The sequence below is a fragment of the Nipponia nippon genome, unplaced genomic scaffold (assembly GCF_047370975.1).
Source record: "Nipponia nippon isolate SJK-2023a ecotype South Korea unplaced genomic scaffold, ASM4737097v1 scaffold_4, whole genome shotgun sequence".
In the NCBI taxonomy this organism is placed as follows: domain Eukaryota; kingdom Metazoa; phylum Chordata; class Aves; order Pelecaniformes; family Threskiornithidae; genus Nipponia; species Nipponia nippon.
This window is the reverse complement of record NW_028262358.1, coordinates 11,855,653-11,874,566: the sequence shown is the minus strand read 5'-3', so window position 1 is coordinate 11,874,566 and position 18,914 is coordinate 11,855,653. Positions and strand designations below refer to the sequence as shown.

General features: G+C 38.7%; 1 protein-coding gene across 15 annotated transcripts in view; it reads left to right on the top strand.

The window, feature by feature from the left end:
- The window catches only part of EHBP1 (EH domain binding protein 1), a 227,228-nt gene that overhangs the window by 77,527 nt on the left and 130,787 nt on the right, over positions 1–18,914 (top strand). For 11 of the 15 annotated variants that reach the window (XM_087775733.1, XM_087775727.1, XM_087775730.1 and 8 more), the window contains exons 6-8: positions 7,837–8,018; positions 12,211–12,350; positions 18,367–18,471. In XM_087775733.1, coding sequence (XP_087631859.1) covers positions 7,837–8,018; positions 12,211–12,350; positions 18,367–18,471 — 427 coding nt within the window. The remainder of the gene's footprint in view (positions 1–7,836; positions 8,019–12,210; positions 12,351–18,366; positions 18,472–18,914) is intronic. The other 4 variants (XM_087775735.1, XM_087775739.1, XM_087775737.1 and 1 more) reach the window with 1 other exon arrangement.

Sequence of the window (18,914 nt, the reverse complement as noted above, 5' to 3'; positions counted from 1 at the left end):
CCAGTCTGGCAAGGACAATGGTCACTTCGTGAGCATCACAAATAAATAACTATATAAAATAAAATGAAGTGTAGCTGTTTCAGCACTTACATATTTTTAATTTCCTTCCTAGTCCTCATGTCTAGGGCTCAGACTTTTCTGGTATGTGCAGAATTTTTTAAACATTAAATTCTCCATTCAAATGCATCATAATTCTTAATAATGTTCTGGATACCTTGAACCATTATTTGCTTTTAAACAAGTTTTCAGCACAGATCGTGCTGCCTGCATTCGGTCCTCCAAATCTCCCATCCAACTGTCTAAATTATTTTAACTGACATAGTTTCTAATTTACTCTCTCCAGTTGAGAGAGCTCCCTGTAGCTTGTCTATTTTAGCATTTAATTGCTGTATACTCTCACAAATTAAATTCTGTAGTGATCCATTTTGCTCTGCCGGTGAAGCAGTGATCTTTTCATCTAAGCAAGATGGTGCTTGCAACTCAGCCGGCAGGGCTGGCATTCAGCATCGGGAGAGGGGGAACTTTCCGGTTTCCTCTCCTGCGGTGTGTGGTGGCTGTAGGGACGGTGCCAGCGGACAGCTTTCCTTCAAAACGTTCTCCATTTAATTCTGAAGCAAAAGGAAAGTGAAATCCTCAAAACTTTCCTCTCAATGGTTTTTTATAGCTAGAAAAGTTGCTTCGTCTAATTATTTTATGCCCAAGTGTGCAGAAGAATGCTCCTCTTTAAAATCTGCATATCTTTGTGGGCTTTTTAGCATTTGCTTTTATAAAACGTGGAAAGGCAGCCTCTAAAAATATTACTTGGTACGTCTTCCTTTTCTGGGAGAAAGATAGTCAAAACTCATTGTTTCTTTTGACAAAATAACAATATCCGATTAGGAAACTTGTTGTCTTCCCCAGTTAGGTCTTTTTTGGATGATGTTTGTACAGTGCTTACGCATCACTTAATATATTTCTATTAGGGAGGGAGAGGGACCATTTAGTATCTAAATCATTAAGTAGTACAGTACTTTTTGATCTAGTTTCTGCTGAATGGAAATGTTTTACTGTGTTTTCTCAATATGTGTGTATCAAAAGGAGAGGACAGTTGAGTCTCGGGGAATTAAAGACTACGGTGCAGCAGGGGTTGAAGGTCTGTATAGGCAAGCTGAGTTCAGGTGTGGAGAGGTAAAATATATTCTGCTGTTTTCTGTGAAGGGACTCTTTCCCCAGCCCAAATAACCCACAGGAATGTGCCCCATGAACAAAATTTGTCCAATATTTTGATTCTGTGTGACTCTAGAAGTGTGAAGCCAGTTTAACAGAAAATACAAAGCTGTTTCTTATTTATTTGTGCTTCTTATATTAACCTTGAAGAAGACTTACCAGGCAGTTGGCAATTACAGGACACAAGGTCATTAAAAATACATTTTTAAGGAAAGAAGGATGCATTAAATTTGCATTATTGCATTATTGGGGTCTCCTTTAAACTAAGAGTCTGAGTTCAAACCTTTCATATGGAGGTGTTAATCTTTTGACTTGCTTCATTCAGAAGAGGGTTGGGCACTGTTTCATAGTGCAATGTGACTGTCTGTCATCTGTGATCATCATCATCTGAGTAAAAATGGGCTGTTTGTTTTGCGTGTGTGGTACAGATTATCTGGTCTTAGTTCCTTTGTTAGAGTATTTTAGTCCTATTTGCCGTGAAAGGTCTGCTTTAGTAGGGAAAAATGGGGATGATTCCTAGAAAAGGCTAGTGCATCCTAGCCTTGCTTCACATTATTCTCCTTGTAGCAGGAGATCAGGCTATGTGCATCCTTTGCATCAGGCAGATCGTTATGTAAGGGTGGCACTTACTATATAGTAACTTTTGAGATGTCTGACACCGCTCAGAGCCATGAATATTGTGGAAGAGAATGATGAGTGGCTGCAGTATTGAAAAGACAGACATTTGTGTGATAAGTGAGTCTTGGCCTGTAGCTGTGACTGTAAATCAAGCTTCATTGGTTTCATTTGAACTGATTGCTGTTTGGCCAGTGTTAATTTTCCCTTCTCTCCCCCAAAATTTGTAATATGATGGTAGTTTGAGAGCTTGTGGAAGTAACTTAAAATGCTGTAGAGGGATAGTTTTGGGAACTGCTCCTTGAAGACCAATCTACAGCTATTTAAATCCCTGCTTGCAATGTATGTCTGTGTATGTACTATAGGTCTTCTGGCTTTGACAGAGCTCAGTGCAAGGTGCTCCCATGCAGTGAGAGCTCATCCCAGCCTGGTTCTGCACTACTTGCAGCTATGTGGGTTCTGATTAACTTGAAAAAGAGCAGGATTTTGTCTCTTTGGGATAGGTTCCAGCTGACTTGCATGTTGCATTCGTATATCCCTGCTAGCTCCTAAACCATGTGTCCTGATGCCAGGTTAAAAGCAAGTAGTTGGTTAGAAACAGACACATCAATAATGGCACCAGCAAGTTGCACCTCTGCTGGTGTCTGAGATGACAATGTTTTTAAAGTCTGTACAAACACATACAGTGTACTTAGAAATTGGGAACTACCTAAATTCATTACTACTAATACTCTTCCATACTAAAAAGGAATGCAACTTCTATTAATGTACGTAGTATTGCCTGCTCTACATATTTCGTTGTTTGAATTCAGAAATCAAAGTACTCCAGGTTATTAGGAGGTCTTTTTATTTTCTCTATTCATTTTTGTTTTGCTAGCTTTGAGCTCCCCCCCCCCCCCCGCCTCCTTTTAGTATGCCACTTCCCCAGCTGTGAACAGCTGATACAGCTTGGTGCAGTGCACAGGTAGGGTTATTTCACCCAAAATATGGTGTATGCTAGGGGCATTTCAGGGACTAAGGGGAGTAGTAGGAGGAGTGTGTCAAGGGGGATGGAGCTGTTTGCGAGAGAAAGGCATAAAAGTTTAGAATACAAAAGCAGAAATTCCCCAGCAGAGTAGAGTATTCTGGAGAAGTATTGCTATATGTTTGTGTGTGGTTTTTACTCTTCTTTAAGTGAATTATAATTATCGCTTTGTCAATGATATGCTTTGTAAATAATATACAGGTTTCTCAGAGCTTTTGGTTGATCCAGCACAGCCATTATACTGTTATTCAAGAAGATAGGCTTCAGTAGTTTCTGCTAACATACCAACTAGTTCTTTTTTTAATCATTTATTGGTGTTTTCTAAAAGAATGCCTTTCTTTCTGGTATGCTGCTTCTCTTGCTAGAACTATACAGTAGCAAACATGAAACAACAACAAAAGATTGTTAACCAGTATTCCACATATTATCTTATGAACCAAAAAGTGCCTGTTCTCAAACATGGTAGTATGTTTGAGCTGGAAGATAACCTAGAGGTATTTGTATTTTACCCGTATTGTAAGTTATCTTCTATCTTTCTGTAATATTCAAAATATCATAGTTGATTTTATTTGCATAATGCATTTTCTTTCTTTAAAAAGTAAAGAGTTTCCAAATTACTGTTTTTTTACTGAATGAACTCCATCTTGATAGTTAAGTGTGGTAAAGTATTTTGTCACCTCTCTATTATCACATGGATCATTTCCCTCCTGTGATTTCAAAATTGATTTTTCCATGCACCCTTTCACAAAACGTGATGTGGCAACTCTGGCAGTCACATGTATGTGAAATACCTGGAGGGATAATTGAGCCTTATGCATTTTAAACTTTGATTATATAGTGAAAATCAGAGAAGTTGAGTAATTAAAAGATTTGTATTGGGATTCCTGCTTTACCTTCCACAAAACTCCATGTGCTCGTATGAGACGCAAATAACACCAGATCAGACTTTTACTATTAAATGGATGTTATATATTTAGTATCTTACCAAAGTGTGCTTCTGTTTGAAATAACTCATTCCAGCCTACTTCTGAAGCTGTTCCTGTATACCCTACTCAGGTATTTCTCTTGGATTATTTTGTCTCTGCTGGTTAAAAATGATTTATTCTGCACAAAAATCTCTCTGTGGTTCTGGGGTAACTCAGATTGTATTATACAAAGCATGCAGGGTTTTTTTGAAGAAAATGTTACAACCTTTGTAAGAAGTAGTTGTTAGCATGTTCTGACATTTAAAAACAATTTTTTAAAAGTTAGTTGTATGTCAGAGTAGAAAACATAATATATCGTGAAATCAGTCATGGACCTAAGCACCTTGAGAATATCCTTTTCAGGGGCAAAAAAGAAGTCCGTCCCGTCCCGTCCCCCCCCCCCCCCCCTACTTATATAGCTAAAACCATATAAGGCCAAGCTTATAAAGCTTAAAAGGAGAAAACATTGCAACACTTCCAACACAATTTTCTGGGAGAGTAGGAGGATGTACTTAAACTCACACGTTAAGGAAAATAAAACTTGTAATATCAGAGACTGTCTGTTTTTGTTTGGTTTTATCTTCTTTTTTTAATATGATAAATCTACAAATTTGGATTTTTATAGGCAATTGGAACCTGAAAACTCAACTTCTGTCTTTGGCCCACAAAAAGATTATGAAATTAATTCCTTTCTCAGAAAGACTGAACTTCATTGCCAAATATGTCTTATTCTTCACAGCACCTCAGGATATTTAGTGCTAAGAGAATCTTCTTGCACATGGCTGGCTTCTCCCCTTTGCACTGGCACACACCTGCCTGCACTCTTGTCTCCCTCCTCTTCTACGCCAGCTACCCCCAGCAGGTTTCACAAGGAATTGCTGATGATGATCTTCACTGGGAGAACTTCACCTCTTCCTGATTCAGGTCTCTTATTCACTCTCTGATCCAGATAATCTGAAGCTGCAAATGGCAAGATGATCATTTTTACAATAAATAGATATTAAGTGAAAATGTAATTCCACATCATTCCAAAATTCTCCTGCCTTGATATCTACGTCCAGCTTTTGGGTGCTTGCAAGTTTAATGCTCTGTCCTTCACTTCAGATTCACCATTGGGTTGGCTTTGCTTGTTCGCTTTGACTTTTTTAGTAAAATCACCTCGATAAAGACAACATGCGCCTCAGTCATGTTATCAGATAAGATGGTGTGTTTGTAACAAGAGAAAGTGGCTCTGCCCTTAAATACACCTTCTGTTTCTTGGAGTCACTGAAGTGTCCTTGTGTTCCCTATGATACCTCGCAGGGACCTCGTGGGAAATCTGTGTGTTGCTCTCGTAGCATAGGGTGTAACAGGTGAGCCAGCACTGAGAAGGCATTGGAGGTAAGGAAGGAAGTAATCTAGGTCTTTGTTAAATTGGGGATGTTTACAGCTGCGGGGACATGATTTTTATAGTCACTGCGAAGAATACGTCAGAACACGGGCAACGGTATGGCTGATCAGAGGTTCATCTAGAAGGCTGCAACCAAGTACCAGTGTTCGTGATTTCTTCCCTATGCCCATTTCTCACTGGGTGTAGATACACCTGATCTTTTTTGGGGTGTTTGCATTGATGAAGGGGAGTGAGGACATGACAACAGACATGCATCTTTAAAAAGGAAAAAAAAAATCTGAGCTTTTTTTTTTAAAGGAAAACCTAATTGCATAATTTGGGAATAGTGAACAAATGAAGAGTCTTTCCACATATTCGAGTTATGTTGCTAAGTATCATTTCAGTAAGAATAACATTGATACCATAATACGGATTTTGAAACCAGCTAGGGTATAACTGGTTTTTGTCTGCAAGCGTAAGCTTATCCCAACCAATTCAAAGAAGACTCAAGTCCAAAGTGTGACAAATGTTTCCTGGTCATTATAGCCCATAGGTGGAAATGTTTGCCTTTGGCCTGACTGCAGGTGAGGGCATATGCAAGTTAGAATCGTAGAACCATCAAACAGCCCAGCCTGGAAGGGATCTGGAAAGATCGTCTGGAAATTCACAGGAAAGGGAGCTTAGATGAGATTATCTAGCGCCCTGTCTAGTCGCATCTTGAAAACCTCCTGCAATGGGGACTCTACCACATCCCTGGGGTGGTTGTTCCAGTGACCGATTACTCTCGCTGTAAAAAATGTCTTTCTTATATTGACACGAAACCTCTCCCAGTGCAACTTGTACCCCTTGCCCCTTGTCTTCTCCATGTGGCTCCAAGTTACTTTGTAATTTCTGGTTGCTCCTTTTCTGTTTGGCAGAAAAGCACATGCACCAGAATTGGCAAGTAGTTTTTACCATGCCAGTTGCATAAATGTTTGCACACCACATTAAGTATACCAGTTTTCTCTAAAGATACTTAAAAAAAGTAACTAGCAGAGGTTTAAGCAAACTTCCTTTCTATTCACCTTGACCACCATTTTCACACCATAATATGAATACTGAAAATTTAGCTTTACGAAACAAGTTGCTGTTAAGATGCACACTGCTTCCCTACGTTTACCTGGTGAACACTCTAAAAAGAAGTGCCATGTCTCTTATGTTGCTTTCTGAACAGGCGCCGCAGTAAATCTTGCGTTTGGTATAATGAGTTGTAATGTTTAGTTATGCTAAAGGTACTGTGCAATAACAGATTATTGTTGTTCATATCTGTGTAATAATTGAAACTCCCTGATCATACTTCCCATTTTACACATTGTCAGAACCTTGGACCTTAATCTCACTCTTTGATTGACAGTCGTGGCCAGGGAAAGAGCACTCATATTGTTTGTGATAGTCGCATCTGTTCAGTTTGATTCAGTTGAGAGTATTTGCATATTCTTAAGTATTTCTTCTGAGAGGGCCTAAATCCTTCTCAAGTGTTTGATGCATTTTTGAAATTCATTCATAAGGTATCTACATGCACTAATAGTTCTGTATAATATTGCTGTGCATAATCTGACAGATAAGGCTAGTTTTTTAAACAAGGTATTCTTTGGGGATGACATATTACATTCTGACTTATTCTACTGGGCGGAAATGTCAAGTACGTTGAAAAAAGATGCTTGAATGTTTTGGTTGAATTAGTATTCTTCATTCAACACAAATTGTCAACTGCAGTAAAATGTAGTCTTTTTGTGAGAACATTTTTCAAAAGAGTTAACAGCAGGGCTTTTTGTTTTATTTTTGTTACTAGAGCGTTATTGCATATTTCTTTGATGCTGATGCTAATATTAGATGGAACAAGGGAGTACATGCTTAGATGCATTTTAGATTAATTTGTCTGAATTGTTAAACTGTGAGCAACACCTTTATTTTGAAATATAACCTAGGCTTTTATCATTCTCTTTCTTGCTTTTCATTTTTTTTTCCCTTGCAAAATTTTTATCAATAGTTTTGGAAGCATTGTCAATCTTAATTTCAGAAACCTACCACTGCTAATAGTACATGTACAACACTAGTGAGAAGTACCATCGCTTTGAAGAATATTCAGACATTATATTTGAACATTAAACACAGATAGCAGTTCAACATATTAACTTGATGGCCTTGTACTGTTATGTAAAGAAATACATGCATAATTGAAACTGATATCTTCCATAGGTTGGAAGTGCTAGTCCAGGACTATCCAAGTTTGGACAGAACTAGTCCAGATTGCTATCAGAAGAAATGGAGATATATTCCTGCTTGCTTAAACAGATGTGTGCTGTGGATGCTGCTATAAGCTCAAGCCCTTAAAGACCTAGGTTCTCAGATGGAAGACCACTAATCACAATGAATAACCTTTTTTTTTTTTTTTTTTTCCATTGCACTAAGCAGGTGTTCAAAGAGCTACCATTAGTGGCTGACCTAGTTTAAGAAATGGGTTTCTGCCTCTAGAAGGGACCATAGCAATCCTTGCTGCCTGCATCCTTGCAAAAAGAATGATGCAGATTTAATAAGTGTATGTTTTATTTTATGCACACGCAGGTTTTAGTGTAACAGCACCTTTTACGTTTATTTTGGTTTTCCTTTGCTTTCAGGAATCTCCTTCTGGACGCAGAAAAGCGCTTGCCACGAGCAGCATCAACATGAAGCAATATGCAAGCCCCATGCCTACACAGACAGATGTCAAGTTAAAATTCAAGCCTTTGTCTAAGAAAGTGGTATCTGCCACACTACAGTTCTCTTTATCTTGTATTTTCCTGAGGGAAGGAAAAGCCACGTAAGTTGTTGGGGTTTTTTTTTTGTTGTGTTGTGGTTTGTTTTTTGTTTTTTTTTAACCAAATAGCCTTTGTGTTGCTTTTCAAAGAATTCTTTGGATAAACATCTCTTTCTGTATAGAATGACAGAATTTAAGAGTATCCTTCAGCATACCTATCATTCCTGCCATACTTAGTTTCTTAGCTGAATAAAAGTCGTTTCTTACTCTGATTTTAGTCTTGTGTTCTTCAGAGACAAATGGCTTATCCTCTACCATTATAGACATTTTAAATAACAGTAGCTTAAAAATATCTACAGGTTTGAAATCAGCAGGAGTGTACATCAACAGACTGGAAGGGAAATGTGGGAAGGAGAACTTATTTCTATTTCACCTATTTATATTTCACAAAGAATGAAAGAAGGACAAAGCCAACTGTAAGGTGAGAGAGAGTGGAGTCAGAAGTAAGATTTCGGGTTGAACACAAGACCATTGTGTGAAAAGAGTTCAGTTGGGCACTGATTACCACTCCCCCTACTTACTCACCTGGTTCTGTCCCTTATTTCAACAGCCTTTGGAAGGCAGAGGATACAGATTATTTTTGCAGGTCCTATAACCTCTCCTGCAAATTCTGTCAGATTCAAGATGTCAGATGTTAACAACTTCTTGTGGCTGGAGGATGGATTGTTTGTCACCCATCCTGTTTTGCTTTTCCTTTCTGTCTCTAGAATATGGGAATGTGAGAATCATACAATTATAGAATCACTTAGGTTGGAAAAGACCTTTAAGATCATCGAGTCCAACTGTTAACCTAGCACTGCCAAGTCCACCACTAAACCATGTCCCTAAGCTCCCCATCCAGCCGTCTTTTAAATACCTCCAGGGATGGAGACTCAACCACTTCCCTGGGCAACCTGTTCCAGTGCCTGACTACCCTTTCGGTGATGAAATTTTTCCTAATATCCAACCTAAACCTCCCCTGGCACAGCTTGAGGCTGTTTCCTCTCTTCCTATCACTTGTTACTAGGGAGAAGAAACCAACCCCCACCTCGCTACAGCCTCCTTTCAGGTAGTTGTAGAGAGCGCTAAGGTCTCCCCTGAGCATCCTCTTCTCCAGGCTAAACAACCCCAGCTCCCTCAGCGGCTCCTCAAAGGACTTGTGCTCTAGACCCTTCACCAACTTCGTTGCTCTTCTCTGGACACGCTCCAGCACCTCGATGTCCTTCTTGTAGTGAGGGGCCCAAATCTGAGCACAGTACTCGAGGTGCGGCCTCACCAGTGCCGAGTACAGGGGGATGATCACTTCCCTAGTCCTGCTGGCCACACTATTTCTGATTCAAATGGCAGAACAAAAAGGGGTAGATGGGGAAACTACTGCCCTAGAGGTTCTTTTACCTCTTTTTAAATTTCTTTTTTCCCCCAAGAGACTAACAGTTTACTTCTAGCTTTCAGTATTCTGAATGCACTTGTAGACATTGCCCACTGCGATACAAGTGCCCCAAAACTGTTGCATGAACAGCATGACTGTCATGTTAAGGCATACATTTTGACACAAAAAGGTTTTTTGTCTGCATGCTTTGAAAGCCACAGATGCATTAATTACAATTAATTACTATTACTGTTTCCCTTCTCTGATTAACCTGTTGTGAACCAAATTTTGACCTACCATATAAGAATGAAATTTTGAAGTATTTAACTGTGGTTTAACATGGTATTGCAGCTGAAAATGGGAATCAAAAAGTCAGTATCTGATAACTTCCTAATTTTTTTGGAACAACCAACATCAATGAACTATACAGTAAATAGCTATACTAGGCTCTTAGTGCTTTTTGAGGCCATAATTTGTAAAAGCTGATCCATTTAGGATCACATATACCTTCTTCTCATTGAAATCAATAGGTTTCAGACTGAGAACTGTAAGTCAGGTAGACAGTAAGTTAACAACAGGTCTTTAATATTGCCCTGAACCAGGGACCTGATGAAAAAAAAAATAAGCTGTTCTTTGTGAAAGCATTGGTTTCCAGTATGTGTAAACAGAGATTGTCCTACTAGTCAAAATAAGAGGGAGAATTCAGATGTCATATACATGAACACGCAAGAAAAGGTAGCTAGGCCAAGGTTTATTTACATCTCTTACAAACTGTAGTAGTTCCATAAAGTGAGATTTACTTTTAATTTTATTTCATGCACTTTATAAAGAAAATACTGCAGCCTGTTGCTGTGCAGTACCAAAAATCATCTTATTTCTGAAACACAGAAAAAAATATTATAAAATATGAATACAGGAAGGACAGTAAAAATAAATAGTACTTTGGAGACCTTTTAATTTCTAAACTTTACATGAACAAGTGATTTACAAGATCTGAGTGCCAACTGCTCCAGCTTTTTGTCTTCAGTGCATAAAAGAGCCCGGCCATCAATGCCTCTATAGGGTGCTACGTTTTCTCCCCTGTGCTTAAAGAGTTGATTTAACCATTGGTTATCAAAACGGGAAGATGAAACCTTGAGAATTTTGCATGAAGAGAAAGGTCTTTCTGACTTGTTGATAGTTACTTATTTTATGTTTATTAATACTTCTTACATGGTAGAAGTACTTAGTTGTCTTACGTGACCGTGGGTTCTGTAATGCTGATTACTTTGAATGCGCAGAGTAGCAAATGATTGCCCCCAGTTTAATTGCCCTGAGTTTAATCCCATGTTTTAAGTGCCTCTGTGTTTCTGTGCAGATTTGAGGCATGATTAGTATGTCTTTTTTTATTCCTACAAGTGGTACCTTTAAAATAATTTGTATAGTTTTCTTGGCATTGTTAGGCACACAATCTGTGCATCTGGTTTTATCATGGTCAACTTCAAAGAAGATAGAATAATTCAGGTTGGAAGGGACCTGTACAACCTCTCTGGGCAACCCATCCCACCGCTTGTTGATGACTGTTCCAACTTTTTTCTCACATCAGATCAGAATTTCTCTGGTTTCAATCTGTGTTCACTGTCTGTCATCCTCCTGCCTTGCACCACTGGCTTCTCAGCAATGTCCTCATAGGTGCTGGTAGGGTGCTGCTAGGTCCTCCTGAAGCTGTCTCTTCTCCAGGCTCCACAAGTCCATTTCCCTTAGCCTCTCTTCGTAGGGCAAGTGCTCCAGCCCCCAGCCATGTCAGTGGCCCTCTGCTGACATTGCTCCAGTTTATCAGCACCATTTCCTGTACTGTGGGACCCAACACTGGGTGAAGTACCCTAGATGCAGTCCAATGAACTCCAAGTAAACGGGGCTCATGACTTCCCTCAGTCTGCTGCTTGTGGTCCTGTTTTAATGTGTCTCAGGATGCTGTCTGCCTCCTTTGGCTGCCAGGGCATGGTGCTGGCTCTCCTTAAGCTTGCTCTCCACCAAGATCCCCAGACTGTTTTCAGCAGAGGTGCTCCCTAGCCAGGCAATCCCCAGACTGTTTTATTGTAAGGAGCTAAAAAAAATAAATTGATTAACCATCTCAATAAACCTATTGAAATGGTTTTAAACGAGAATGGGTAAGACTGCTGTTGCTTCAAGAATGATATCATGTACTTCAAAAATCTTGGGGTTTTTATGAAACAAATGTAGAACGTCAGTTTCTCTGAATCTTTGCATGCTGTCGTCTTTTCATCAAACATACATTTGATATGAAAGGTACAGTTATGTGAAAGATATATATATATATATATATATATATGAGATACAGTCAAATGAGAATTTAAATTGGCCATTGCTATATAATGGGTTTTTATCTTGTTAATGAATTCAGATGTTTAGAAAAGGGATTTTAATTTCTGTAACAGTGTCAGGAGTTCTGAATGAATATAGTGATAGGTGTCACATGCAGCATATGGACAATAGGTCTGACCAAGCAATTAACTTCAACCAAAGGAGACCAGATAAGTGTTTACTAGCATTTCTGGGCTGGTTTAAAATTTTGAGAAGCAGTTGCTAAGTTGACTCCTAATGCACAGGCAGGACTGTTTTTACCCTTTAGAATTTTGTTAATAGAAAACTTTCCCTTCAGAAATTAATATACATGAGTGCATTCATTTTGTTCTTTCACTATATTCAAGATCAGATCTGAGATCAGAGACCTCCCTGAAGAAAAGAAAGCATAAAAATATTTAAAGGATTTTTAATAATGCAGCAGTATCAGATGTGGTATTAACAGACTGCATTTTAATGCCTGGTTTGCAATTTGTTATTTAGGGATGAAGACATGCAAAGCCTGGCTAGTTTGATGAGTATGAAACAAGCTGATATTGGAAATCTAGATGATTTTGAGGAAGACAATGAAGAAGATGAAGAAAACAGAGTGAATCAAGAGGAAAAGGCTGCAAAAATTACAGGTTGGTTTTGCCACACAGATGGTAAAATATAGTTCCCTTAGCTAATTGCCAGCTGCGTTCCATGGATTTTATCCTTATGCTATATTTGTATTTAATTTTAAACAACGCGAACCAAACCAAAATTTAGGATATTTTGAATGAAGAGGGACTCATCCATAACTCAACAAAGTTTAATATTTGTGAATTTAAGAGCATTGATTTGTGTGTGTGTATGTGTGTCCTGTTTTTAGGAGAGAATACACTAAGTAGGTAGCATTTTAGGGAAGCAAAGAACCAGAGTGAAAAGAGGAGTAAAAAGATGGAGGGAAGGGGTCAGCAAGCGAGAAAGCAAGAGGATGAGCTGAAGTGAAATAATGAAGACAGTTTGTGAGAATAACTGCGAAATGAGTTGTGCCATGGCTGGGTGCTGAGGTTCGGCTCAATAACATGGTAATTCCAGGCAGCATACTTCTGCCTTTTGGTTGGGGGTGTCTCGTGGAAATGAAATCAGGAGTCTGTTAAAGGACTTTAACAGAATTTGATAGTCAGGTTGTTTGAAGTGAGATAGCATAACCTACATTTGAATTGCTTACTGGTGACAATGCTTAGTGTGTCCAGGATAGCTGAACTAATTGATGCAAGTCAGCTCAGGATGTGATGATGTTAAATTGTTGGTGGAGATCGTTATGTAGTACTGCTCCAGATGAGTTCTGTAGGAACTCTTAGTGTAAAAGAATCAGGAAAAGACAAATAAACTTCTGGTGCCAGCCTTCAAGCCTGCCAGTGCTCTTTAAAAATGTCTGTTGAAATAATGGGATCCTTCCCTAAGGTGGGGAAGAGCATCCCAAGCAGAGAAGTGAATTGTCAAATATATTCTTGAAATTCCTGAGGAACGTTGTTTCAGTGCTATGAAACATTAGTTGCATCTCTTCTTTTTGAGTTTTCGTTGCAATTGAAAGGTTCAGCCTGAAGCGGTTATTACTTAGTTATATTTAGTGTTGTGAAAGGATGCAAATATGTTTTCTCCATGCTTTACATATTTAATTAAACATTTTGTACCCTGACCAAATCTCTACTTATGCTGTATGTGTCTGGCACAGACCAGATTGGAAAGTCCAGAATGAAATATTTGAGAGACAGAGATAATGCACTCTTGGTCATGGAGTGGAGAAATACCAGTCTGGTCACACTGAAATCATTCTACAAGGTCTTCCTCTCCTTTACCAGTGTAACCAGAATAATTCAGGTGCGTGTCAGAACACCAAGCAAAACCTGACATATTCACCAGGGCATCCAATAATCACAGAGAAGACAAGGGCGCATAAAGGAGAGGCTACATAAAGTCTAAATAAACTACTGTGCAGGCGTGTTTTATTAAGATATGCCTAGATAAAGCACTGAGGACTGCTATGGAAAACCCACATGCAGGACAGTAGTTGAAAAGCAGCAGATCTGGCTTCTCAACTTTATTGATTTTGCAGCATTCAGCATCTAAACAAGCCAACAAACGATTCCTGAACAAGCAAAAAGCTGATGTAGATCAGTCTAGTCTGTCCACTGTCCTTTGGCTATGTAGGACATCCCTGGAGATAGATGGGGAGGGGTGAGCTGTCTGATGTGCAATTACAATACCAACTTGAAAGGCAGAAGCAATAAATTGTGAACTAAACTATATCTGCTCATTGTTCAGCCTGTTCTGATACTGTTTTCTAATGATACAAGATGGGAGGGTTGGGTTGGGTTTTTTGTAGATGCATCATTAAGGAAACCTGAGGGGGCAAAAGGTCAGCCTTGGACTTTTTCTTCTTGTGTTGGCTACAACAGCTGAGTTGCTTCATTAGTCTGGCTAAGTTTTCCCGCATTAGGCAAGGAGAGGGATGAGAGGGATGTTGAAGGAGAATGAGTGCATGTAGTTTCCCAAGCAAATGGGAGAACATAAAACATAGGACAGTAAGTAAACATTAATAAGTAAAATGTAAAGGATCTATTTCAACATGTGTTCAAGACTGATTTCATTGGCAGTTGGAGTGACTCCTGTAATAAATATAATGAATGGGAAAAAGTAATAAAACACAAGGAGAAGAGCTGAGGAACCGAGAGAGAGAGATAGGAATCATTGTAGAAAAATAGGAAGAAATATAGAAAGAAGGAAATGGAAGAAAACTGATGTAATGAAGTACTCTTTTGAAAATTTCTTTCAAAAATAATTGTGTTCACAGAATCCCATAAAGTTAACTGAGTAAGTTACATAACCGTTTTGAAAGCTTGCTGCTCCCAACATTTTCTCATCTGTTGCCATGTTAGGGTGTTGGCAGCTGAGCAAGCTGGAATGCCTTCACTGACTCAGAGTCCCCTGCGGCAAATCACTTTGCCTCAGTGTGCCTGTTTTCCCAACTGTAAAATGGGGATACTGGCTGTAGCTACTTCACAGGAATGATGGGAGAATTATATGGTTAATGTTTGTAAGTGAGCTTTGAAAAAGTAAAGTACAAGCAGTAAAGCAGAAGGGATTATTATCTTCCTTTTGACTCAAGGTCTTCTCACAGAAACGTTGGATGACTTGATGACTGAAACGTTGTCATTCTCAAGCCACAGCTACAGAAGCTGCTGCAAATCTTTATCACAGACATTGTTGCTTTTTGCAACATACAGAAGTTCATTAATTTTTTTACTGGGCCCAAAGTTACAGTTTTATAGATGGATAAATATATCCACCACTAGGAGAAGAAGAGACCTGCTGAATGGGGCTGTAGATGGTGCAGGTGAGTTAGGAAACGCTGCTTCTCTTCCTTGATGTGTTGCCTAACCTTGGGTAAGTATCTGTGCCTCTGTTTCTTCAGCTATGAAATAAGTGGCGCAATACTGACCTACCTCAAAAGCACGGTGGAATTTGGTGTGGTCAACATGCGAGCTGTTGCCGTACAACTGACCTTAAGATCAGACTGAAAGATGTTTTCCATTCAAAGCACCGCTTTAATTTTAAAAAAATTTCCCTCCGTCTCAGATTTTTCCTGACTTCCTTCCCAATATTTCTTGTTTAAATTTTACATATGTAAAAGCTGTATCTCCACCTAACTGTTCTGTTTTATGTGAACTTGAAAATGATGTTTGTAGCCATGAAATAAGTTTCAAATATTTTGCTTCTACACTATTAATATAGATGAATTTAAACTGCCCAGAATTATCCTGTCCTTAGTCTTCGTTTGAAGACAAGGCATCCTGGCATACTTGAAGAAATGTGGCTCATAACTCACAAACTTAGGATAGTAATAAATACACTGCTTCTTTTAATGTTTTAATTGATACTTAGAGCCTCATGCTGAAGTTGATAGTTGCCTCCTGCTCCATCTGCACAGGAGCACGATGACTGCCCTGGGGCGCCACGTGGACTCAGCAATGTGCCCATGTGCTACCTATTGCAGGAGGCTGAATCCCAGTATACTGCAAGAGCAGGCTTCTGGAGAGCAATATGTGTAACCCTTTCTTGCCATTTGCAAAACCATACCTCCTGTGTCAACTTCTGATACCTTTAATCTTCTTTGTCAGTAGCACCAAGCTGCTTTAAAAAAAAAAAAAAAAAAAAAAAAAGGGAGAGCAAGAGGGAAGAGTGAAAAAAACCCAGTGATTTATATGACATACTTGTAGAACAAGCTAGTATACGTTTGTAGATAATGAGATTTATAAAAGATAATACAGGACATAAATCTCCAACCTACCATTTCCACACTCCAAAATATGACATAAACCATTTGATATTGTAATGAGAAACATTGTAGTGCATACGAGTGTTTAGGTTGGCAGATGGGACCAGGTGATTCAGACCACATCAAAGAATTCCCTCTTTTTAAAGCTCTGAACTTAATTTGTTATTTTCTGACAATAAAAACAGAATTGTAATTGTTTTGGGTTTTTTTCACATGCTGGCATAATAAATTGTAAATCATGTCAGCATCTCAGCCTGTTTTAAACTTGTAATTCGTTTGTACTAGTGTTTTATAAGGTCAACTCTGTTTTATTTGAGTACAGCAAGGTATTTTCCATTGTGTATCTTAAGTCTTAAAAATTCCCAGAAGATAGTATTATATTGTTCAGATCTCTAAGGTGTATATATGATTTTATACTCAGGAAGTGAAGAGTTTTGGGGCAGTTTTGGTGTTATTTTTCAGGACAATAGTCTTGTTTGTTGGAGCTAAAAATAAGGAAGTGAGGATGGTGAAATTAACTGTGTAGATAGATATAAATGTAATCCCATCTGAGTAGATTTTTGCTTTAAGGTCAAGAACAGTTAGGAGGTGCGCTAAAGAGGAATTCTGCTGTGGCTTTGTCATTGTCAGCATAGATTTTGTCCAATAGATATTGGCAGAATAGATCATTTCACTCGGTAGTTTGCAGATTGGCATGTCTTCGCAAAGCAGCTTAAATTTGGAAAAGAAGTTTTTAACCGTATGACTGGAATATTTTCAGGTTCTGGACTCTGCTTTTGGCTATTTATGTTGTCTGTGAAGGCATGAAATTGAGTTGTGTCAGTGTGTCAACTGGTGAAGGTGTTGCCCTGTGAGAAAGCGTGAGTCCCCTCTGCTAAGGAAGTTCTGGGTGGCTGTGGGCACCAACATGAGTTGGGACAGTCAGAATACTACTCAATTTTTCACTTCAGTCCAATATCTTGCTCCTTGTAACTAGTTCCTAGAACGAAGATTACCGTATGAGATTCAGTGACAAATGTTTGCTTTCCCAAACAAAAGCCATATGAGAAGAAGTCAAGTTCAAAACAGCAGCGAACTAAAAGCGTTACAAAGAAGTCACTTCTTGTCTACACAAGAAATTGGAGTTGAAAAGAAATCCAAGAATGATTGGCATGAGAAGTGTGCAGTAAAGGCATCTACGTAGCTTTAACTTCACTGGTGACACCAGAAGACATCATCCATTTATTTCATTGGGAAAAGACAGGAGATGAAAAAACCTGTCAGAGGGGCAATGTTATTCAACAAACAGAATCACCTCTGCTGCACGGGTTTCTCCTGCCTGTTTGTCAGCCAAAAGGACGAGGAAGGCTGTCCCCTCTCCACAGAAACCTATGCTTGAGGTCTTTCAGAGATGCCCCAGGTTCAATCCTCATTACTACAGAAACTGCATTTGTCAGATGCTGTGGATAGGACTGCTTTAGGAGGGGATCAGAGGGGAATTTTTCCCCTTGGGGCAGGAGCCACTAAGACCTAGTTGGTTTTTGCTTCTTTCTTTCCTTCCAGAATTATGGAGGCATCAATGTCTTGGCTAGAATTAAACATTCATACATTTTAAAAATTATTAGTCCATGGCGATTCAGAGCTCTCCACTATGGATAGAAGGTGAAATAGGATTTTACCAAGCAGTAAGGTGTTACTTGCATAGCATTACAGTGGCAAAGTCAACTAATATGTATGTTCAGCATGCATTCTCATAGCACAATACTGATCATATCTTTTAGAACTATTAAATAAATTCAGCTTGTTGTAGGTCAGAATTTAATGGTGACTGATTGTAAATGTTAAGTAATCAGAGTGTGTGTGTATAAATAAATAAACTATATGAAATGTATGTGTATGTATTCGTTTTCTGTAGCCTTAAGGGTTTGGGAGGGAGGTAAATTGTTCTGGGGCTGGTTTGTGTTGATTGACAATGGTTTAAAATTCATATTTTCTTCATGAGCAGGAAAAGTTTTTAAATTATATCTAATGCATCTAAGTTTTGAACTGATGTGTGTACTCATCCTCATAAAACTAATTACTGTTGCTGACACCAGGAATCCGGCAAGTTTTGTTTATGTCTGTTAACTGGGTTTCCTGTTAAATTATCACTGAAACACCTATACAGGTGCTTTACTGTAGGTATATCATTGTAAGGACTTGTTCTAAATGTATTCTTTTAATTAACTCTGAGTATCTTCTCTTTTACCCTCTCTCTCCCTCACTCACTCTCTTTCTAGTAACAGTGTTAGTTCCACTTCTGTGTCATTAAATGCCCTTGCCTTACGTTTGTCTTGACTGGCTTCTATTTACAGAAATTGTAAACCAGTTGAATGCTCTGAGCAGCTTAGATGAAGATCAAGATGACTGCATAAAGCGAGCAAATATGCCTTCAGCTAAATCAGCCAGTTCCTCTGAAGGTCTAAGAGCTTTCCTCCTTTCTTTCTGTTTCTGATTGTCTGTATTTACTGTGACCTGTTACCTTTTGACTCCTGCTTGTATTCAGCTGTCAGTTTTATCTCTGTGCTTCCACCCAGCATGACTCTCAGTAATTTGTAGTGCTTCCAACAGGTAACAACACTATAGAGAAAAAGCCTACGTCCTCTACAGCTCTGTTGTCATCTGATAATGAACAAGAAAGAAAAAAATGACAAAAAAAACCCTTCAGACTCCAAACCTAGAACATTAGTTGTGCAGTCAATAACACTTGACCTCTCTAACTTGACAAAATGTCCCCTCTCTGATTTTACGTGCATGTTGCATCCAAAACTTAAAATTTCCTGCCGTTAGTTAACACGTATGTGAACAACCGAAAAGAAATTGCTGTATTTAGCTAGTTAGATGTTCTGCAACATTTATTTAA